This window comes from Pteropus vampyrus, unplaced genomic scaffold (assembly GCF_000151845.1).
Source record: "Pteropus vampyrus isolate Shadow unplaced genomic scaffold, Pvam_2.0 Scaffold4, whole genome shotgun sequence".
Taxonomy (NCBI): domain Eukaryota; kingdom Metazoa; phylum Chordata; class Mammalia; order Chiroptera; family Pteropodidae; genus Pteropus; species Pteropus vampyrus.
This window is the reverse complement of record NW_011888785.1, coordinates 3,871,443-3,896,383: the sequence shown is the minus strand read 5'-3', so window position 1 is coordinate 3,896,383 and position 24,941 is coordinate 3,871,443. Positions and strand designations below refer to the sequence as shown.

General features: G+C 36.2%; 1 protein-coding gene across 1 annotated transcript in view; it reads left to right on the top strand.

Annotated features, from left to right (window-relative positions):
- Positions 1 to 21,717, top strand: part of TSPAN13 (tetraspanin 13) — a 30,591-nt gene extending 8,874 nt beyond the window's left edge. Inside the window, exons 2-6 of the mRNA XM_011362838.2 lie at positions 11,067 to 11,234; positions 11,892 to 11,972; positions 12,618 to 12,731; positions 14,083 to 14,196; positions 20,615 to 21,717. Coding sequence (XP_011361140.1) covers positions 11,067 to 11,234; positions 11,892 to 11,972; positions 12,618 to 12,731; positions 14,083 to 14,196; positions 20,615 to 20,689 — 552 coding nt within the window. The 3' untranslated portion in view covers positions 20,690 to 21,717. The remainder of the gene's footprint in view (positions 1 to 11,066; positions 11,235 to 11,891; positions 11,973 to 12,617; positions 12,732 to 14,082; positions 14,197 to 20,614) is intronic.
- The last annotated feature ends 3,224 nt before the right edge of the window (positions 21,718 to 24,941 follow it).

Genomic DNA, 24,941 nt, shown 5'->3' with positions numbered 1-24,941 from the left:
CTGTTTATTTTGTGCCTAATAAGTATAAAATCTGGCAACATGGAGAACAAAGAAGAAAGATGTGACAAACACATTTCAGGCTTCCTAAGTCATTTGAAAAATGAAAATGAAACAAATAACAGGTCTTGGCTTCAACACTAAATGTCTGGATATTTAGCAATATCTAGATTTATTTATAGAATTTTCTAATTTCCATCCAGATGTTTGGCATCATAGAAACACATGCTTGATCATGCTTGAATTGTTCTTCAGTTTTCCACATTAGGCAGAAGTTCAGAGAGAAAGTTCAAGTGCAGTTCCTCATCATGAATACTTAGAGAGGGCAAATCGTCCGGGGCCTTTGTTTTCTGTATACATCTGTGGATGCCGTGTGACATTTTGGTGGTGTAGTCCTAAATCTTATTCCTGTTTTAGATTTCTTACCTGCCACCACCACCACTACTTCTCTCTTCTTTCATACTGACAAAACATTTTTAAATAATTTAACTGCGAGTCGAATCCAGTTTTTCAAATGTCCTACAGTCCTATTTCATCCTCAAAGTGATTCACTTACTCTGGTAGAATTGAGATGCTCAGGAAAAATGTAGCTGTTGTAGAAATAATTCAGGTCTTTCTTTGCATCTTGTTTTTGAAATGTGAATATTTGATGAAAGAATGAAAATCTTTTTTATAGGTTTTATAGAAGAAGAATAATCTGGAGTAGCCTTAGGATGGATTTCTTACCCCCTAATATTGTATAGGTTAAGGAATAAACATCTATTGGTCCTTAAAGCATGATGAGCAATATCGTGAGCTCTTTCATTCGGCAGTATACTTTGAGTACCTCTCTGTACCAGGCTCTTAGCCAGGTGCTAAGAATGTCAGATCAACAGTACCTCGACTGTATGGCACTTAAAGTGTAGAGGGCTCATTGGAAGAATTCAAAGTATGGCTGGAGGTAGGAAAGTATGGCTGGTGAATTACCTCCCAAGGTAGTTCAGGCCCTCTGCATCCTTGGATTTGTCAGCTTGGGATTTGGACTTTATTCTAAGATTAGAAATTAAAGCTAGCTAGCATGGATGGGTCTGACCTGATCTTATTGGCTTAATAAAAAAGACCATCAAAGACCACTCTATTAGGATTAGAGTCCAGCTGCAGTTAGAAACTCAGCTACTGCTGTCTAAACAGTAAGCTGTAGTGTCTTCATGTAGCAACATGAAATATCTCGAAGTAGGTAGTCCAGAGCAGGTGCCCGAGCCAAGCATGTCTTCAAGGTCCCAGTCTTCATCTGTTTTGTTGCCCTGTCATCCTTGAAATGTGACTTTTTTCCTTGTCACCAAATTATATTTGTAATTCTAGGCATCATGATTTGTGCCATGCCAGAAGAAAGATGATGCTGTAAAATGCTTCGCCTTGTAAAGCTGTCTTTTTTGGGGGGGGAGGGAGGGGCAATTTAATTGAGGTATTGACATACAATAAGCTGCACATTAAAGTACAACCTCTGCTCCCAATCTGCAAGTAACCACTGACCTGCTCAGCAGTAAAATTTAGGCTGGAGTTAAATTTGGTAAGCTTAGGGAGGGTGTTTGCAGAAAGATGGCCTAGGACATTTCTCTGGCTCATCAATTCCTTTGCTGTTTTATCTTTAGAGTAAGGTATAGAGAGCTCTTTTCAGCTAAGAGGGAGTGCTCCTATTTTTAAAAAGCCCATTGAAGAAAAAGAAACCCTCATACACTGCTGGTGGGACTGCAAATTGGTACAGCCACTATGGAAAACAGTATTAAGGTTACTCAAAAAACTAAGAATTGATCTACCATATGATCCAGCAATACTTCTACTGGGTATTTACCCCAAAGACTGGAAAGCCCATATCCAAAAAGATATTTGCACACCGATGTTCATAGTAGCGTTATTCATAGTGGCCAGGACGTGGAAGCAACCGAAGTGTCCTACGATAAATGATTGGCTAAAGAAGCTGTGGTACATATATACGATGGAATATTCCTCAGCCGTAAGAAGAGATGAAATACTGCCATTTGCAACAACGTAGATGGACCTCCAGATTATCATACTAAGCGAAATAAGCCAGACAGAAAAAGCTGAAAATCACATGATATCACTTATATGTAGGATATAAACCTAAAAGCAACAAATGAGCAGGACAAACAGAGACTCATGAACATGGGCTATAGGCTAGTGGTTACCAGAGGACTATAGAATAATGGTTACTCGTGGGGTGGGGGAGGAAGGGGGAGGTAGACGGGATAAAGGGGGTCAAATATAGGGTTTAGGAGGAGGGTGAAGTGGGTAAAGGGGATCAAATATATGATAGCTGAAGGAAACGACTTTGGGTGGTAAACACACAACAGAATATACAGATGTCAAATGATAACGTATACCTGAAAAGTATATAATTGTATTAACCGATGTTACCCCAATAAACTTAATTTAAAAAAAAGGAAAATGTATGCAATGAAAAAAAAAATTGGGATTGAAGACTAAACCTTGCCTTGGGGGTAATGTTTTTGACCTATTTTTTCATTTGCTAAATAAATTATGTGCTAACTCAAAAAAATAATAAATAAAAATAAAAAGCCCATTGACAAGGTGAGGATTTAGAGTTAGTCTAGGTACAGAGGTGGTCACAGTGGTGAAGGTAGACAAATTTGCAGGTATTAAGAAATTTCTGATAAGCTCTTGCAAGATGGAGCTTATACTAACCAGAACTCTTCATAGGTTATAGATGATCTTAAAAAATGTGTTGGCAAGATAGTATGCTCTTAAAAGAAATATAATTGGGACATCTAGTAGTTGGCAACTCCTTCGTCATTTGAAAAGGCTAGTGTAGCGGTTTAATACTTCGCCACCCACTGAAGCTGGATTATGAAGAGCATTATGCACAATGTATTTTTTTCTTTATTCTGTAATGGCTTTGCATGTATCAGTCCAAAACGTGCATAAATACATGTTTATTAGTTTTAATAGATTTTATTTGCTAGAGTGATCTCAAAGATAAAGAGTCTTCATCCTTTCTTGTTTTCCTACTCCAAGCAATACACTGTGTGCTTGTGTGTGAATGTAGGCATATGTGACAAAATTTCTAGGTTAGGTAGAAGAAAAATAAAAAGCAAAAAATGAATATAGTAGTTGACGAATGGAAAAGTTGTTTGAGTTAGAGAACTTTATTCTTTTATACATGACTGTGCAGCCAGGTCTCATAGGGAGTAAGCTAAAGAGGTGCTATTCAAATGCATCTCATTCTGGCTACAAAGCAAAAACTATAATTTTGTATGCATTATAATATTGTCTTTAGTATTATATCTCAGTGTTTAAAATTACTTAGATATATTGTTGGGCACTATGGTATATAATCCTACAGCAAGAAAAAAAGGTGCCAAGCAAAAAGTTTGCCAAAGTTCCATCTCTGTGTCACTGGGCATGTCATTTTGCTACTCTAATTTATCACCTATAAAATGAAGTGACTAGATTAAGATCACTGGCCATTGCTTTGTGTCTTGGTGTTCTGTGAGTCTGTGCTCTCCTGTGAGCCTCTTTGTTGAGAATTGCTCTGTCCCTTCCACTAGCTCCACCTGTATAGAATCTACGCACCTGTGTACCATTAGTTTTGCCTCCACCGCCTTCTTTTAGGATTTGCTTGTGGAAACAATGCCAGTTGTAGACACTTTTATAATCTTGATTTGATGTGTTCATCGCTCTTGTAATCTCTCTTATTATTGAATTGTACACTTGAAACCTATCTAATTTTATTAAGCAGTGTTACCCCAATAAATTTTTAAAAAGTAAAAAATAAAGTGCAACAGCAGAATACAAAACAAGATAAAAGCTCTTTTTATATGATTCACTTTTCTTTGTTGTAAAGAGCAAACAGGAAAGGTTGTACTTCTTGCTCATAAAAACATTGCTATCAACGAGTTAACAGATCCATAATCTGTTTTTATCAGAATTCTGTCTCAAAGGAAGGAAACTATTTGTCATAGGTCTAAATTTACTTTCTATTACAATTGGTCTCATAAGCACACTGTTGTTATTATTGAACAAAAGATTCTTGCAGTTCCTTTGTCTACCAAGTTCTAGTGACAAAGACTTTTGAATTATACAGAATTCTATTGGAATCTAGAATTTTTAGATCTCTAGTTTATAATCCCATTCTCTTCAAAATTACAAACCAACCATAACATAATTATCACTGCTCAGAAATAGTTTCATTATTATCTTTAAAGCTTCCTTTTTAGTAAAAGTTAAAGAAACACTGATAATCAGATCTATTTAGGGGCATATCATAAACTTTCAGGTGTTATTTTTAATTTAAAAAGTGAATTATGACTACTTGTGAGCGGTTGTTATAAGTGTTAGAAACACCAGTCACACACAAGAACATAAGAAAACATGCTATATTCAATTTTTTAATTTAAAAAACCTGATATATTTTGGGGGGTTATCAGAAAATTGATTAGCTCAGGTAAGTTTATGTTTGGACAGTTTCACTGTTGTAGTAATTAAAAATTTGTTTTGTATCTATCTTCTTTCTACCTTACAGATGAGAATGTATATTTGTATGCATGTGTGTGCTTGGGAGTTGGGTATGAGAAGGGGGCCATGGGTGGTATTTTGTTTCACACTTAGGAGTACCCAGGTGTGATAGACCTAGAACTTTGCTTTCTGTTATAAACAAGTGGAGATTCAAGAAATTATTGCCTGCTGACTTCAGACATAAACCACACTCATGTGAAAGCCTTCTTTTCCTTAAATGGGTGCAAATTATAGAAGACAATGTGGGCAGTACTTGAAAATGCATAGATAAGAATAAGTGAAATATTTGAGATACAGATGAGAAGATCTTGATTTAAATAGCTATTTTGAGGAACAGTGAAAAGAAAGTTTGGATGAGAAGAGTTGGACCAATTTACAGAGGAAAGCGAAGTGGAAGGATTTAGAATTAGTGCCCTAGGAAGAAAGGGGCTGTTACATTTTCAAGGTTTGTTTTAGTCAGGAAATATTTCATATGCACAGAAAATAATATGGTAGACTCTTGTGAATCTAACAGCCTGATTTCACAGATGCCAGTGTTTTGCCACGTCTCTTTTTAAGAAGTTGACTTAAAGGCCCACTTTCCATCCCCTTCCCTATTTTTCCTCTCTTGAAAATTGTCACTATCCTAAAATCAACATTTGTCATTTTCCACGCATGTTTATTTTATAACAATTTGACCTATTAATCAACCACAAGGAATATACAATATTGTTTTTTGTGTTGTAAAATTTATATAAATGATATGTTTTGTCAATATTCGTACAATTTTATTTCTCTTATATTTGAAATTTATCAACTTAATAGAAATAGATCAAAATCATTTGTATTCTACTGTGCGATCATACCAGTTTATGAATCCCCTAGTCATGGTGTTTGAGGTTGTTTTCAATTTTTTACTAGTACAAAGGCTGCAGCATAAAGCTTGATACATGTCTAATTAGGGACATGGCAATTCTCTTGGGTATCAACCAAGAAACAAATTGCTGGTTTAGTAAGGGATACGTATCTTTGGTTTTTCTAGATGCTGCCAAATTTTTCTGTAAAGCAGTTACAACAATTTATACTTCTACTGGATTATAATGTCTAGATTTTCCACACTCTTGATACCATCAGCCTTAATTATTGCCAGTCAAGTACATGTGAGATGGTATTTTATTCTAATTTTTATTTTTCTGATATATAATGAGATTTAACATCTTTCGTGTGTTGATTGGCCTTTTGGATTTTTCAGTGAATTGCCCCTTAAATTTCCTTTGACTACTTTTCAGTGTGCTTTTTTTGTCTGTTTAAATTGATTTGTAGGTGTTCTTTAGCATATATGTGTGCTGTAAATAACTTGTAGGCCTATGTCTATCCTACATTTGTCTGGTGGTTTTTATTGTATAGAATTTAAAATTTTTTAATGTGAGATATACTGTGGTAGGTAAGAACACAGAATCTGCAGCCAGACAGCCTGGAATCATATCCCATCCTCTTCCTTCCTTGCTGTGGAACCTTGGGCAAGTTACTTAATGTCTCTGTGCATAACTTTCCTCATCTGGAAAATGGAGGCAATAGCACTCTCTACCTCTTAGGGCTGTTGAGATGATTAGTTAATAAATGTAAAGCACTTAGAATACTTCCTTGAACAGTAAGTACCATATTAGAATATCGTTTGTGCCTTTTGGGGTTCTTGTTTAAGAAATTCTTCTTTAACAACAAAGTCAAAACAGTTTTCTGTATTTTTTCCTAAAAGTTTAGTTTTACTTTCTGTATTTAGTGTTCAAGTCTATGGTGTGAGGTAGGGACTACTACTATTCTTTTTCAGAATGAGAAGGTAATGGTCACAGGGCTGTTAATTAAAGCCTACTCTTTCTCTACAGATTTAGAATTTCATCTCTTTCCAAGCTTGCACTTTTGGCTTATTTAGATCTGTGCCAGTTATTTGGTTTTAATTACTGAACCATTACAATAAGTTATGATATTCGTTTGGATGATTTTTAACGTTTTTAGTCCTTTTACTTTTTTATATATTTAATTTTACTAATGTTAAGAACAGAGCACATTCAAAAGATGTAGAATCAGACTCAGATTTTGCAGAGCGTGGCGAAAGCATAACAAAGACAGTTTAAGACAGATGCAACCACTGACAAAGGTTGATTTGTCGCTAGGAGCGTTTCTTGTCCACGGTGGCGGCGAAAGTGCAGCAGACACAGGCCTTTGATCTTGAGAATGCCTGGAGCTCTTTAGTGACATTTATTCCTCCACGTGAATTAATGGATCATTGTTTAAAGTTCCACCCAAAACCTTATTGAGACTTTGACTAGAAATTTAATTTGTGGGCTAATTTGGAGGTTAATTGATGCTTTATTATAATGAGTATTCCCACCTGTGAACATGTATATCATTTCATTTAATTTAGGTCTTTATTTTGTGTTCTTCAATTCATTTAACAGTTTTCTCCCTAAAGATTTTGTAATACTATTGTTAGATTTATTTATACATACCTTATATTTTGGGGGCCTACTACAAACTGCATTCTAAAAAAGGAATTAAAGTTCTTTTTTGTTTTGTTTTGCTCTGTTTAGCCTTTTTTCAAGTCTGCATTTTAAAATACTTTTTTTTTGTATTTTTTTTTTTTTTTAGTGACTTGAAACAAATTAATTTTAGTCTCATTCAGTCAATTTTATTACCTCAAGTTCTTGGGAGTGCTAATTTTCTTTTGCTGTATCTTTTTTTTTTGCATCTTTTGTGGTCAGTTTTTTTTCTTATGTGTTTTGTGATTTTTGATTAACAACAGAGTTTTTATTTTTTCTTTGGAAATGGTGTGAAGACTGGGATCTGGAAATGTTCCTCTTGAGTCATTTTGGATTTGCTTCTATGAATCTAATGCCATCACTGCCTGTGATCAGCTTTAATCCAAATTGCTTGACTTGAAGATTGCTGCATTCCTGAGTAGTGTACAGTTTTAAACTCCAGACATAGTCATGTTAGGCTTGGTGTTTCTTTTTCTTGCACAATGTTTTTTGTAGAGACTCAAAACATCTTTGCTGTCTTTCTGGGTGTGGTGGTGTATTTTTTCTGTAACCCCTTACACTGAAAATACAGCTTGCTGGAAGTCTTAGCTATGCAAGGCTCAGTTCCACTTCCCAATTCTGCCTGGCTTAAAACTGAAGTTCTTCCCCTCGAAGGGATTTTTCTGAAGGGATTTTTCTGATCCGGGAACTCTTTCCCACCCTCTCTTGGTCCCCCATAGCACCAGTTGTATGCTTTTAGTTCTGACTTTAAGTTCTCCCTTCCTTCCTGGCATGTGGGAGTTTTGCGTAGTTTCTCTTTGCTCAGCTATTTATTTAAATAAAGTATTACAGCCTTTTTCAATATTTCAAAGTGTTTGTAGCAGGAAGGATTCTGTGGTAACTCAGTTGCCCCTGTTCCCAGAATCCTCTGTGGTTGGCTGAATAAGACCTCTGCCCCACAAAAGTGCATATCCAATCCTTGGTTACCTAGGAATACGTTATCTCACATAGCAAAAGGGACTTGAAGATATGATTAAATTATGCATATTGAGATGTGCCAATTATTCTGAATCACTTGGGGGAGACCTGTATTATCACAAAATTCCTGGTAAGGAGGATGCAGGAGAGTTCACTCAGAGAAAGAGATCTGCTTTGGGAAGTAGGTTGTAGTCTGAGAGATTTGAAGATGCTGCAGCACTGGCTTTGAAGATGGAAGAGGGGTCTTCGGGCCTGCCAGTAACTCTCTCCCAGAGCTTCCAGAAGGAATGCAACCTTCTTGACACCATGAGTTCAGCCTAATGAGACCCATGATGGACTTCTAAGCTCCAGAATTACAAGAGAATAAATCTTTGTGTTTTAAGCCACTAAGCTTGTGGCAACATCTTAAAGCAGCAATAGGAAACTGATACTGTCTTCAGTGTTTTTGGAGAAGAGGTACCTGGTATTAGTGATGGGGATAGACTGAAAACTGCATTAGAGACTCAGCAGAGTGAACTTGGTGAGCAATACTCTTGACAGTTATGTAAAAGGGTGTTGCTTCTTTCTTCCCCTACCTAGGGGGGGAAAAATCAGAGCAGAGATTCTTGTGAATGTTTTAGATAATATTTTTAATAGTAGCATAATCCCTAGTCTGAGACCCGAAACTTCCTTATAGAAGTAATAAAGTGCCCTCTTTTAGTTGTAGATATTATTTTTCAAAGGGTAAGAGATTCTCATTATTAATGAACCTGTAAGTTGGTCGCTGAGAGAGCAGAGAACAGTTTCTCATTTTGCCAAAATGCTGCTGTTGTGCATAATGGGTGTGGTTTGCTGGGAGGGCGCTGACAGGATAGCTGAATAATTCACTGTAACTATATGGTAGGGATTTGATTGGTGGTAAAATATCAGACAGCTTTCTAAAACAGTTAGTGGTTCCTGACTTGTCCAACGGCCACCTGCCCTACAAATTTCAGACTTGCTGTCCCCCACAATTGCATGAGCCAGTTTTTAAAAATAAATCTCTCTTTCTTTAAGTATGTATTCTGTTGGTTCTGTTTCTCTGGAGAACCCTGGCAAACAGCAAATCACTGTGATGTGTAGGAAGCGTAGACCGTCTTCAGTATTTGGTACCACGATGAGGTGAGGATGCTAAGCTAAGCATAGCCCTCTCGCCTGACCAAGGTGAGGCCTGTTCCTCCATCATCTCGCCCTTCTTTTTTTTACACGTCCTCAGGCTTCTGACTTGTACACCTCATTTGTGTACAATTTGGCTACCACAAAGTTGGAAATAAACTCACTTGTCATGGGGCAGAGGACTTACTCTCATTCCGAGGTTGTTTGAAGAAGCGAGAAGATTGTAAGTGAGATAAAAATGAGGCAGAAGCCAATGGACCTGGTGATAAGAAGCAGTTAAGAAAATGAGAAGGACTGTGCATATTTCTCGGCAGCAAAATTTGTGAGAATTTTTTCCCTTTCTCCCTCGGAAAATAAAACTTTCTGTGTATTAATTTGAATGGAGAATACTAAATCCATAACTTGGTTCTATCATGCTGCAGACAGTTTCATGCTCAGTTTGACTCATATCCCTATGTGTTGTATGGAGTTTTAAATACTAAGACATTTAAAATTCGTGTCTAATAAACTATGATTACATGTATAAAAAACTGCACATTTGAGTATCAAAATATCCATTTGAGCGAGTGGCGATTTTATATTTTGAAATAGTTTTTGTTAAGCCTTGAAATGGTGCTACAAAGTACATTTTATATATTTCAATTCCTCCCAGCTGGATATTATACGGTCACCTTGCTCCAGGAAATGGTTAACCCTCCATGGAGTTGATAATCCTGTCTCCTTCCTGTTCCCCCACCCCCATTCCTCTTACATTACCGGTTTTAGCTCTATCTTCTACCAGTTAACTGTAATCTTTCTATGGCATGCTATTTACTTGTGCTATTTCAAAGAGTTTTACAGGTAATGATTGATTTTTGAGGCATGTGTTCTACTTCTTTACTTGGTTGGTTTTATAAGTATATAAATAAAATTATTGGAATATAAAATAATTTCTTCTTGCTCAGTACGCCATTTTACTCTAGCTAAAATCTCTTAATACTCTTTTCATCCTAAAAGTTTTAATGGTCTCTCTCTGTAATTGACCCTCGAACAACGTGGGGATTAGAGGCGATGACCCCACCCCGTGCAGTCAAAAATCTGCATATACCTTTTGACACCCAAAACCTAACTACTAATATCCTACTGTTAGTCAGAAGCTTTACCAAAGACAGTCAGTTAACACATATTTTATATACATATTTTATACTGTATTCTTACAATAAAGTAAGCTAGAGAAAATAAAATGTTATTAAGAAAATAATAAGGAAGAGAAACTACATTTACAATACTGTAAGTAATTGAAAAAAATCCACATGTAAGTGGACCCACACTGTTCAAACCCGTGATTTTTAAGAGTCAACTGTATATGAATTTTACTAGAATAGATAATGACACCTAAAGCAATTTATTTCAGCAACAACCCTGTGAGAAATGTTTTTCTGTTCCCAATGACCAGATTCTGTGATAGGTTCTGGGGAAATAGGTGAAATGATGGAGTCCTTGCTCTCCAGTTGCACAGAGAAGGGAAAGATTAATTTAGTTTGTTGGTGACTAGGAAAGCATCACTGAGGTTACAGTCTAGCTGGAGTTTGAAGGAAAGTGATTTTCACGTGAAGAGATCAGTATCTTGGACTGAGATCTATTGGCATCTTGAAGGTTTATATATGCTATTATTTCAGAAGCTTACGTAGAAATCATTTAGGCTTGGTAAACTAGATGACCTCTCAGGCTCCATAATAATTTTATAGATTATTATCAGTTTTTTTTAAAGCATGAATGAGGATTAATATAATTTGTTAAATAATACTGCCTGCTGGGATCTTGTGTGTATTCTAGTATTGAGTATTAGCAATCATCGTAAGATACTGAGTGCCTGAAAAATATGTTGACATTATTATGCCAAATTGACCTTCTCCCTCCTCTCTCTTCTCTTTTTGGTTGTTTTTGCAGTTGGTTAGTCTGTTGCTAATTGGAATTGCTGCGTGGGGCATTGGCTTCGGACTGATTTCCAGTCTCCGAGTGGTCGGCGTGGTCATTGCAGTGGGCATCTTCTTGTTCCTGATTGCGTTAGTGGGGCTGATCGGAGCTATAAAACATCATCAAGTGTTGCTTTTCTTTGTATCCTTTTTTTTAAAAAAGGGATTTTTACTCTAGTTGGGTTTGTTCTTACTTATGTTGATTAATCTCTAATAACTACAACTAATTTTAAATTATCATTACGTAATTGTCCAACAGACACTCCTAGCAAGCCCTTTGTGTATTTGTTCAACGAACATTAGGAACGTTTCTTAAGGTGAAGTTATTGTGTGTTTATGTATTCTCACCCTCTGCTTTTCACATCATGAAGAATGTATTTTGCAAGTTTAGTATAGTCCTGTTAATGTATTGCAAATTCAGTTACATTGACTGATTCAGTGACCTCTTGGCCCTTTCTAACCTGTTGATATTTGGTTGACAATTTCACAGTGATCTTAATGTTTATCTGTACTTAGTTCCTATTTTATATAAGTAAGAATTTTTATTTTAACTTAAATGAAATTCTAATCACTTTTTAGTTAAATAATGATCATTATTGTCAGCATTTTCTTACATGAACTTATAGCTACAGTGTATTATTGAAATAAAAATATTATGTGTATTCTTTTGGAACTTTCTCTAAGTGCCATTTGTTCCGTTTTCTGGGTTAATTCTTTCTAGTGCATTCTAAAGTTGTCAGTACCTCTGTTTTATGTTATTTTAAGAGTATCAAGAAATAACCTTAACTTTAATTCTCAGTACATGATCATTCTCTTACTCGTATTTATTGTTCAGTTATCAGTATCATGTGCTTGTTTAGCCCTGAACCGGGAGCAACAGGTAAGCAAAGACTTCTTTCTTATACTTCATTATGCCACATAGTATGTGTAGGAAAAAAGTGGGAGAAATGATTGGACTATAAATAATTTCTTCTTGCATAGAATGCCATTTCATACTACCTAGCTAAAATCTTTTGTTTCTGATCGCGTTAGTAGGGCTGACTGAAGCCCTAAAACTGTTGCTATGTTTTTATATCTCTTAAGTAGGATTTTGCCTGCACCGGGTAGAAAGTGCTACTGCTAACAGATGTTCACCCAATCTTTTCTCACCGTTATGCAATGAAACATTTGCTCCAGAATGTTTGCGGTTCCATTCTAGCAATTACTCTTCAAACTCTAATTATAGAACAATATGGGTCTCACGCTTGGGGCAATGGAAAAATTTTCTTGTTACACTCTGAAGATGATGCCTTTCAACCAAGTGCTTCCTTTAAATTGCATTTAAAATTTAAGATTTTTCATTGTTGGATAGAAATAGTTCCTTAATTTTTGTTGCAATTGAGGTAATAACCCTTTGAAAAGTTTTAATGGTCTTGTAAAGAGTATTTGTTTTAGATACACTCAGTATTAAAAGTTGCAGGCCATAGATCTGTACATTTTGTGCGGGATGACACATTTTAATGTACATATTAAATGCATTTTCTAGGGTCAGCTACTGGAAGTTGGTTGGAACAATACAGCAAGTGCTCGTAATGACATCCAGAGAAACTTAAACTGCTGTGGGTTCCGAAGTTTTAACCCAAATGATACCTGTCTGGCTGTAAGTACAAAGTATAAAATATTTTTTTGGAGATGTATTATGTACAAATTAATATTGACGAACATGGAAGAAATGGACTTTTTGATGCTGAACTGTATTTTTAAAATGCTTTACATATGCCCAAATTATATTCCATGTACAGCACTGTGTCATTTGTCCTCAAATATCCACTTCCAAGAGTACCGAACATTCCAGGATCCTGCCAGACACAGATACTTCTGGTTCTTTGTCCTTAATTCCTCCCTATTCAACTCCTCCTAGAACAAGTCGTGAAAGAGAAATTCTAGCAGAACATCCTTAGAAATTCAGAGGAGATGTCTAAATATCTGTTTTGAGACATATCAGGGTGGTAGGAGGAGAGTGGTCTATACGAAATTGGGCTTCTTAACTAGCTAAACCTAAACATCCCCAGGGTGGAGGACACGTGGAACTAACATCTTTCCTCTCTCCCTTCTTCCCCATCATAACTTCTTGCTCTTTCTTCTGGGAGCTGAGCTAGTGATGGACCAGTTAAAACCATCCTTCTGCCTCAGGCCGGACTCCTGACCTCCAGATTCCAACCCAATCCTATATGAGGATGGATTTGGAGCTTGGTTCTCCTAAGTTCATGTGTGTTACTATTCTGGGGAAACTCCTATTACCCCCTCTCTGAGCCATGGGCTGGATATCCCCTCAATGAAGCCTTTTTTGTGGGATTATTTTCTATGTAATAGATTATTAGTTTTGCTGTGTAATACATTATCACAAATTTAGTAGCTTGCAACAGCACCCATTTATTCTCTCGGTTTCCAGGGGTCAGGAGTCTGGGTATGGCTTAGCTGGATCCTTTGCTCAATATCTCACCAGGATGAAATTAAGGTGTTGGCTAGTGCTATAGTCTCCCTGGCAACTTTGGTTCCTCTACCTAGCTCAGTGGTTGTTGGCAGAATTCAGCTTCTGGTGGTTGTAGGACAGAAGTCTTGTTTTCTTGCTCTGTGTCTCTCAGCCCGTAGAGGCTATTCTCAGGTTCGAACTATGCAGCTACCTCACAGTGAGGCAGCATCAAAGTCAGCATGATAATCTCTCCTTTCTGTTAAGATAGTGTCTTATGTAAGGCAGCATAAACGTGGGAGTGACTCTCCATAGTATTTAGAAATCCCATCTGCCCTCAAAGGGGTGATTATTCAGGGCATGGTGATTATTCATGGGGTGGAAATCCCAAGAGCCGTCTTAGAATTTTGGACACTACTAAAGAACCAAGGCTCCCAGTTGGGTACAGTACTCCAGATACTAATTTTTATATGAGTGCAGTTTTTATCTGCTCTTTATAAATGTGCTTTGAAATAAAATTTCTTTTCTCTAATCGATACAGAGCTGTATGAAAAGCGGCCACCCATGCTCACCGTGTGCTCCAATAATAGGAAAATATGCTGGGGAGGTTTTGAGATTTGTCGGCGGCATTGGCCTCTTCTTCAGTTTTACAGAGGTAGGTGCAAGTAGCTCAGTATCTTCCCTCCTTCATCATAGGGTTCCTGTTTTATATGGCAGGAGGGCATAGCTTTTTACCTTTGTTTGCCACTCGACTTTCAGAATGTACTGATGGATATTTTCGTTGAGAACTGGTATTGTAATAGGAGGATCCCTGGCTTGAAGTCAGACGACTTCACAGATCTAGCATTAATTAACTTTATACAGGGTGAAATGCTTGGTCATTATATGATGTAAAATGTAACGAACAAATGACATGAGGAGGTTGGACTGGATATCTCTAGGGTCTCTGAATCTGTTTCTTGAGTTGTGTGATAAATTACAATTTTAAATTTGATTTTGGGATAGGTAGGATATTCACATTGTTTAATATAGATGTTAGTATATAATAACATATATATAAAGGTACACTTTAAAAAATTGCTTCCCAACCCCTCCCTTATTCTTCTTTGTTCCTAGCCTTCTGTAGGTACCACTATTATTAATTTTTATATACTGTATTAATATATTTATTCTGTTAGTACATTTATATATAATATGTGTCTGGAAGCAAAACCACACGCATATCGTTTGATAATTTTCAAGGAATGCTAATTCCTTCCTCAGTGTCTTTCTTAAACTCTCAATAACCACGGACATTTTTTGATGCATTTGAGTTGGCAATATGTATCAACATTAAAATTTTTTTCTTCAACTTATATATTATACTCTAAGTGCTTTATTTGATGGTGATACTTGTAGAACTATGTAAAATGAATATATAATAATGTTTATGGTTTATAACGGCAAACCTTTGGGCCAGCTTGTGCTATTTAATAATGAGCTGGCTAAATTTGGGTATATTAGACTGGAGCAAGTAGTTAAGGAATACATTGTCTGTCTTGGAAACCTAGTTCCATTGCTTAATTGTGTGAACTTGGGCAAGTTACTTAACCTTTCTCTGTTTCTGTTTCCACATTGTAAAAACAGACGTAATAATGGAAAGCCCCTATTTCATAGAGTTGTGATTAAAGGAGTCAGTATATGTAAAACTCGTAATACTTAGAATATTACCTGGTACATGGTGGGTGCTGTGTAAGCTGTAATTTTGTAGCCATTAGTAAATTATCAATGTGTAAATCACCATATCATGCCTCATTAGAAAAAGATGATGGGACCCTGCTGATTGTCATGGTAGTTGCTCAGGTCACACTTCTATTTTAAAGAATAATAGAATAGCATGCACTGAATAATGCTATTAAAAGAAATCAGGAAAATCCTAAGTGTTTTGTATGGCTGAAGTTTAATGTGTTCATTTAATCTCTCGGACATTTAATTTTCCTTTCAGTATGTCACTATAATAAATAATTCCATGGTCAACTTCCTTGTATATAGTTTTAAAATCTGTATTCTCTAGTTTTTTCCCTTAGATTATATCTCTGGAAGTAAAATATGACGCATTCAGTATATGGACATTTTAAAAGAGTTTGATAAATATTGTTAACTTTCCTTTTGGGGATATTCTGCCAAATTTTTATGCAACCACTAATTCTAGATATTTTCATTTAAAACTTTTTTTTTGCCAGTGTGCTAGGTGAAAATAGTATTATAATCCTATTTGCGCTTTTGAAAATGTGACTGATGAACTTGACAATATTTTTATATGTGTTTTGACCATTTTCATTTCTTCTTTCGTAAGTTGTGCACTTTTGTCTTGATTAAGGCCCTTTGGATTGTATGTAACAGACTCAAAACAGCATATGAACAACAGGGGAATTTCGTGTAAGAATACCAGAGTGAGACTCAGGGCCTGGAAGGTGTGTGGGAAGTTAGCGCAATGCCGGGGTTCATGAGACGGGGGTCTTGGGACCCCAGGCCCACGAGAATGTTGAGGACCCCCCACCCGTGTTATTTCCTCCTTTCTCTTCCTGTCTCCCTCATCCTTTCATTCCTCATTTTACCTGGCTTCTTTGTTCTGCTTTCAGTTTCTCTGGCATTTAACTTTTTAATGACTTTTAAATAAAATTGTAGAAGGTTTTAGTTTTCATGTAGTTAAATGTATTTTTTTTTCCTCTATGGTTTATCGAGTTGATTTTTATGCTTAGAAAGGCCTCTCCCATTTCGATTATATATGTTCAAAAATGATTAAAGAAGACAGTTTTAGGTGATACAAACTTTAACATATCATGAAGTGGACACTCTCAGAGAACTGCAAAATGAGGCAGAAGGTAAGAAGTTTTTATAGAATAAGGAATAAAAAATAAGGAAGAGAAAAATAGAAAATATCTTATTGGCGGGGGCCACATAGTCAGCCTTGTTTGCAGTGAGAAGGCCAACAGTTGGATTAGTGTTTGAGGACTTGCTTACTGACTTTACTGTGTTTCTGGTCAAGTGGAACATTTATAGGGACATGAAAGTTTTGGTTTGCTGACATGGCACCCTGGACAGAAGCAGCTCCATCTTAGGCCTAGAAATTTATTTCAACATCCATCCATCTATCGATCAGTCATTTGACAGATCGATAATGTTTTTTTGTTTGTTTGATCGAGGTATAATTGACAAAATTGCAAGATATTTGCACATCATGATGATTTGATTTATATAGACATTGTGAAAGTTAATTACCACCTCATGTATTTACCATTATTATTATTATTTTGGTGAAAACATTTAAGTTTTACTCAGTAAATTTCAGTTATACAGTAGTGTTATTAACTATAGTCGCCATGTTTATACATTAGATCCTCATTTTGATTGTGTGTGTAACATATATAATGTATGTATTTGTGTAAATAATGTATACCTAATGTATATAAGGTATGATTAATATATAGCACATGATATATACATACCTGTGTGTATGTTATATATCTTATTCTAATTGTTATTTTTTTTCCCTTCAGGAATGAAAAATTCACACTTGGCTCTTATTAACAAAGTGGAGATAAAGACCAAGCTTAATATTCACTTTTTAGAAGAAGTTTTCCATGACATCTCTTCCTACTCTGAGCATTTTTTCATTTTACTCTTTCTCAGGAAAAAGCTGTCTTGTGGGTTGGTTTTGGCAGACTCAAGAAAATTTATATATAGTTTGAAAACAATTCTATACATTCTTCCTTTCTTTCTTTTAGAAAAAACAAACATGAGTTTTTGTCATGAGAACGTAAAAATATATATAGTGGAAAACTAGAATGAGCAATCTCCATACATGTCATTAGCCAAATTCAACAGCTATCAGAATTTTGCCACATGGTTTCTTTTTTGGCATGTTTCTTCTGCCTGTCTATATCTGGAAATCATTTTGAGAATTTTTTTCTTTTGAGCAACTCCATTTCTTCTTACCAGATCACACTGCCTTCAGTTATGGCTGTATGTATGTATGTATGTATGTATGTATGTGTATAATGACTTTTTTTTAACAGCAGTTATAGGTTCATAGCAAAACTGAGAGAAGGGTACAGAGGTTTCCTATAAGCCCTTGCCCTACATATGCATAACCTCTTCCATTATCACCATTACTCACCAGAGAGGTACATTTGTTACAGTTGATGAACCTACAATGACATGTCATAATTTCTCAAAGTCCATAGTTTACGTCAGGGTTCACTCTTGATACACATCCTGTGGGTTTGCACAAATGTATAATGACACAAATTCATCATTATACTATCATACAGAGTATATTCATTGCCCTAAAAATCCTCTGAACTCTGCCTATCCCTCTGTTCCCCTAGTGTTTGTTTGTTTTTTTTTTTGTAAATACCAATTCTTTAAGAATATAAACTCGTGAGTCTTAGATTTCTAAACTGTTCTTTCAAGGAATCCTTTTCTATATTTTATATACCATGTTGCTTCGAAACTTAGAGGTTTTAATAATTATCTAACCTGATATTTTCTTGATAATTACTATTTTATAAGCTCTCTCACTTAAAAATTTTTTATTTTATTCAGTATTTCACAGAATCACAGATTTTCAGTTTGAAGGGATGAGATTAACTAGCTGATGATTTCCTATCATCATAGGTGAAACAAAAAGATTTGATTTGAACTATTAATACCTAAAAATAAATTTAAGCCATCAAAGTAACATCGATTTAGAATCTGAAAAAAGTTATGACAACTAGTACATATTCTTTGTAGAAACTTTAGAAAATACAGAAAATTATGAAGATGAAAGATTAAATGTATCTACTGACTAAGATGACCTTCTCAGAAATAGTCAGCATTTATATTTTGGCATGTTTCTTCTGCCTTTCTATTATTTAATAGAATGAGTACAGACTTATTACATACTTTACATATACAGTTCTGTATTATCAACTGTATTTTGGTGACCTACCACATACAGGGCATAGGTTCTAGAATGAGCAGGATTCATGATCAGGGCTAATCAGAATTACTCTTGAAAAATTTTAAATCTTGAGAGCCTTTATAAGCTTAAAATCCAATAATTATCTGACTTTGATCTTTTTTGCGTTTTGGGCGTGGCCTCCCTTCCATGCTTCCTGGGAGCGAGGGAGGAGATAGGGGTTCAGTAGTGGGACAAAGGAAGGGATTTGTCTTGTTTTGTCACTTACAGCTGAATTGGAGGAATGAAATTCTGGTTAAATGTGGCTCTGGATTATAAGTATTTAATTTATCAACATGCTTTGTTTCCCCTAGGGACCTAACTTACACTATTGGCATATATCTGTGGGTGATAACCGAGATATTTAACAACCTCAGAAATTCTAACCAGAAGCTCCCTGATGCTAGCATTTCCAAGGCAGGGTCAGGGAAGTGATGCTTGGGAAGGTTGGGGGTGTCACAGAAGTAGCTCTTTGACAACAGGGGGTGTGTGTGTGTAAGAATTTCAGTGCTGTAATAACCAGCATAGCTGAAATGCTAGGTGAAGTGTTACCCCGAGAATGGCCAGTAACACATCGGATTCTCTCATAAAACCACAAACGTGATTAAGAGCACGGACTCTAGGTTTAAGCCCAGTTCTACCACTCATGACCTGTGTGACTATTACCCAGTTATATAACCTCTCTGTGCCTCAGTTCCCTTAGTTCCCAGTTCCCTTACTGGCAAAAAGAGGAGAATGTAGGGTTGTTGAGAGGATTGTATGAATTGTTAAAGTGCATAGGACAGAGTCTGTCACAAAATACTCTTTCTGTGTTTAAGTAAATTCCTTTTTTCCCCTGTTACATAGACTCCAAACCAGAATTTCCACATTCTTAAATTAGGTTTATTTTTCCTTGATTCAATTCACAAACCATAGTTCCATAAGCCTCATGTGTTTTAGCTATAAACATTGCCAGCCATACAGTAACTCAGTGATTATTATTGTGGTAAATGGAGAAAATTTGGGACTTACCATAATTCTCTAGAAGTTTAAGGAGCTAATGAGTAGTTATGAAGTCAAATAAACAGAATTTAGATTTAATGTTGGCACAGATCTAAAGTGGGAAATATAATTTGGAATTCTTTTTGTTCCATTAAAGTTTTGTATCTTTTTAAAAGAATTGTTGATTATTTTAAATATATCAGCTTTGAGGTAACAGGAATATAATGAACACATTTTTTAATTTAAAAAGAGAGTTATTTTGTTTAACTCTTTAGTGAACCTGGTGTGGGACATGGTACGATAACAACTTGTTTTTTGAAATTATAGCTCCGTACCCAGCCACCGCCCTTGGAGAGGAGTTACAACATATTTATGATTTATGTTGGAAAATTTACTTAATTGTTGCTGAGCCCAATTTGTTTCTGAATTATCAAAATATGCGATATTTTAGCTATTCTGACAATTCGGTGTTCATGTTAATTTCCTTTTGCTGCTCTAACATAAATGTAGTAGCAGCCTCAAATTTATTCTTACACTTCTGGAGTTCAGAAGCTCAAAAAGGAGTCTTCTGTAGGCTCTAGGGGAGACCCTGTTCATTCCCTCGCCTTTTCCAGCTTCTAGAGGCTGCCTGCACTCCTCAGCTTGTGGCCCCGTTCTTCGTCCTCAATGCCAGCATCTTCTCTCCCTGACTCTGCTTCCTGCTGCTTCTGTCGTCACATCACCGTTTCTCTGTATCTCTGATTTTGTCCTCCTGCCTCCTTTTTATAAGGACCCTCGTGATTATATCACTGAGCCTACCCAGATAATCTCCCTATCTCGAGATCTTTAACTCAATCACATCTAAAGTTCCTCTTATCTTGTAAGATGACGTATCTGCAGGTTCTGGGGATGATGATCTGGACATCCTTGGAGGTCCATTATTCAGCCTACCACAGTATTCATATTAAATTTTCTTAGGGCCTATCGTTACGTTACTAACTACATTTAAAAAAAAGTCTTTCTCTTAGAATAAATAAAGCAAAGTGCTTCAGAGGTTCCAGATTATTTTTTTGATAAACTGAATAAATATACACACCTGTCACTTCTTCTTTTTTTCCTTTCATTCCAGATCCTAGGTGTTTGGCTGACCTACAGATACAGGAACCAGAAAGATCCTCGTGCTAATCCCAGTGCATTCCTTTGAGAAGATAAGGAGAATTTTTCGTATTCTGATCTTGTTCACAGCTAACTTTAAGTTAACGCTAATTTGCCTGTTTAAGGAAACAGTATCTGAAAAATTATATTATTGACAGTGGAATTATATATTTTTACTCTTATGTTTCTCTAAATGTTTTTCTTTTTCCATTGCTGAAAAAAAATGGAAACTTGTGCTCTCTGAACCTCAGTGGTACCTTTAATCTACTGTATTCTCAGTGTCTGGCACTGTCCACTGTGGCCTTTCTTAGCATTTTTACCTGCACAAAAACTTTGTATGGCACTATTGTGTTGATTATATTGTGAATCTAAATACACATTTCACTGGAATAATTAATTGTATGTAGCATTGTGCTGTGTAGATAGTTCCTACTGGAAAAAAGTTCAAGTTTATGAAAGCCGGTCAATATAAGATTCTATTATGTTAAGTTCAGAATGGGAAATCCAAATTCTCACATTTTTTTGTCTTTTTTAGGAAGTATGTATTGTGGTGAAAATCGTTAACATAAAAGTGATAATTTAGTTCTAGTAGTCTTTTATGATTATACTAATATATTCTAGAAATAGCTATGCCTTTAGGAAAGTGTGGTTTAGTTTTCGATTTTTACAGGTAAGTGCAAAGGAAATGGTCTCATGAATGTGCTAATGTGTGGCATTTGCCTTCAGCCTTCAAAATGGAATCACTTTGAGAAATTCAGAAAGTATATATAATCTTGATATTCTTTTATAATAATTTGAAGTCCAAAAGACTGTATTTTTAAACAAGTTACTATTAATGCATTGGCCCACGTAGCAAAAAGATATTTGATTATCTTACAAATTGTTAAATACTTTTTGATGAAATTTCTCAGTATTGTAATAGCAACTTGTCAAATCTAAGTATATTTGAATGTGACCTCCCATAATTTGAAATTAAAATAGTATTGTGGTTCTGTATATTATGTTAAAAAATTAAAGGATGAAACCCTTTCTTCGTGTATAAGTGTTTGAATTAAAAGAAAGTAATGGAAGAATTAATACATGAATTAAGTGAAGTAGAATTCTTTTTTTTATGCTTCGGATTCTCTTTAACCTAAAGCTGAGTGTTGCTATTTTAGTATATAATCCAGCCATAGAAATGAATTTCCAACACTAATGTCTACTGGTAGTCATCCAAAATCCTTTCTTAAAATGTTTCAGTGTTTAATATGTTTTCCATAGTGAGAATTGTTTTTTAAAAGATAAGTCATTCATGTTTATTTGGGAAAAATAAATAAGTTCTTCCTGTTATCGAAAATTACCAATTTCTCACATTTTATGTAGTATATGGTATTTTATTTGCAATTGTCTTGATGGGTTTTAGACCAAGAAAGATGATAAATGGCTGACCTGTAGAACTTTAGAGGGGCGTGTGTGTGTGTGTGTGTGTGTGTGTGTGTGTGTGTGTGTGTGAGAGAGAGAGACAGACAGACAGACAGACAGACAGTCAGACAGAGACAGACTTCCATGACTGGAAGAAGACTGGCCAGTCTTTAAAGAAAACTGAATCATGCAATTCCCGTAATGTCGTAGGGTAGGAAAATCATTTTCCCTCTAGTCTTCTGAGTTCTTGGCTGAGACCCCGGGTAATAAAAGACAGATTCATAAGAGAAAAACAAGTTTATTCACTTGTATACCTCATGTATACATAGGAGATCCCAGAAGGATTGAGTAACTTTCCAAGATGGCCCAAGCCATCTTAAGTACCATCTTTAACTGAAGACAAAAGAGAGGTGTGTGTGTGTGTGTGTGTGTGTGTGTGTGTGTGTGTGCACGCGCGCGCACGTGCACACACCAGTTTTGGGGGTCACCAGGAATGGAAGTGAATGAAAGGGTTTGTTAGACAGAATTGTCAGTGACTTCTCCAGTTGATAAGAATCTTTTGTGCTTTAGTGTCATCTTCTGATGCAGAGGAGAGATACCCTGCAAATGGGGATTTCCTTTATTACTGTTAATTTCCCTTAGAACAGGGTAAACTTCTCTGTTTTCAGAGCTCCTCCTGTGTCTGCTGTTTTTCAAAAATAATCAGCTCAAAAGGATATGCCCAAGAGGAATATTCTTGGGGGTCGGGGGCGGGGATGCTGTATATTTTGCTATCCTTAAGTGTCATATTGTAAGTGACGCATGAAGGAAGTGAGACTTTTGAACTCTGTCTTCCCTTTAAGGCATTTTATTTGCTTTGTTCCCTGTTTCCTTTGTGACATTTTGAACTTCGCATGAGTTTCTGGAATCTTCTAATATAATATTTTCCTTGGTACAAAGGATTATATGTGGAAACGGCTATTTCAGAGATAACCAACCCGTAGCCTTGGTTTGTGCTCTAATTGCAGTGGCCTTAATTTGGGTCCACCTAATTACAAATCAGGGCCTGGGAAACACACATGCACCTTTAGGGCCGTAAATTATAGAATTATAAGAGTGGGTAATTGCTGGTGGTTAGCCACTCAAGAAATAATACACTCTTAAGTACCAAGAGCAGCCTTGGCAGATTAATCTAAGCTTGCTGTTCCCTCAGGCAGATCTAAAGGTCGTAGATTATCCAGTCTGTTCTGGGAGGTCTCTCTGATCTTTGTGTCTGGGTGCAGAGAGATACAGCTCCCATTCTACAGTGTATTCTAACGCCTGCTGGAAAAGCCTCTGAAATGGGTCTATCCTGAATCCTAAATGGCTGCTGGCGAGCCTGGGGAAGTCAGGCCGATCACAGAATTCCAGGAGCACCACTGCCTGTGGGCGCAGAAGTGCTACCACAAACAAAGCCTCACAGGAGGGTGAGTTTCAGATCGAGTCTGTCCTTGAATTACAACAAATGGCTGTAAGGCAAACTCAAAACCCTGGAGCTTCCCCCCCCCCCCCCCCCCCCCCAAACCTAGCACTTATTTAAAAAAGGAACTTTGTAACTCATATATTTCTCTTATTCCCTGTTTACATGTGCCACTTAGAGGAAGATTTCTTAGAACATTTGCCCAGTCAGTCTTGATGGTAAAGGTAAAATTTTAGTTAGAGAATAAGATGCTAATCCAAAGGAAAACTGTTAGACTATAATTTCTAAAGTCTGAGCACATGTGGCATAAATTCATCCCAGATACTCTGTTTTCTAAGCAGCCATGAGTTTGGTATGAAAACCAGTTCTGTGTGTTCAACCTAAGTAATATGCAGCTGAACAGAGCCTTTCAGAGAAGGAAAAGCAACCAGAGTGTGGCTTTTAGTTCTTAGTTTCCTTAAGCCAAAACCTCCTCCTATAATTTTCTTAAATATTTTTTTAACCCTGTTAAAATTTATTCATTCTTTTGAAAATACGCTGAGTAAATATATGAAACTACTTTTTAGCTGGTATGAAAAGTTAGAATCATATTTTTACACAGTATATTTCACAGGCAAAAAACACTTTCAGGCATGGTGCTTATACAAATATGATCATTCATTCACATGTCGATTGTTTTATTAGTGATGACGTTAAAGTTACCGACCAAGTTTTCTTCCGGGTTTCTGGATGAGTGAGGATTTGTATAAAGTTGTTCTGCACTTGGTTATGTTTGGGGCTGGCAGTTTTTACCCCTGGCTCTCTATGCCAAGTGCAATTACAAAATGCGTTGTTAGTGAATGTTTTCTGAACCATTCTAAGGAAACAACCAACAATGCCCTCCACCCCACTCCAGGGAGGGAGAGAGAGAGAAAAGAAAATAGAGCTCTTGATATTGGAGTTTTTCTGGAATGTCAGATCACAACCTGGCAATTGTAGTCATTGAAAGACCTCTCGAGACAGTAGAAAAGGAGACAGTCAGACGCTTTTGCCGTGCGCCAGGCTGCTTCTCATCTACTCTCAAGAAAATCAGCTTTGGAATTTTGTTTTCAAATAAAGGCTTAAGGGAGTTAGTTGCCTGTTAGTTAAAATATATGTCAAAGAATGGACTTTGATATCATTTGGAGAGCAAAACCACTTTTGCTTACTTTCAGATTCTGTTTTACAGGTAGATAAGGTCATAACTTGACAAGGGGCTTTTTAGTAAGTTAAGTTGACTTTACTTGAACTTTGAAGTCTGCCTCATTTTTAAGGCACTGGAGAAAATTCTGTTCTTGCCTTAGAGCTTTTTCTGTTCTTTGCCTAGCTCCTATTCTTGCCAGTGATTGCTGAAGGTAGCTACTTAGGATTACTGAATGTGTAAAGCACATGAGAAACCAAAGCAGAGCTAGATGGTCATAATCATTTGAAGAAGACTGTGGCT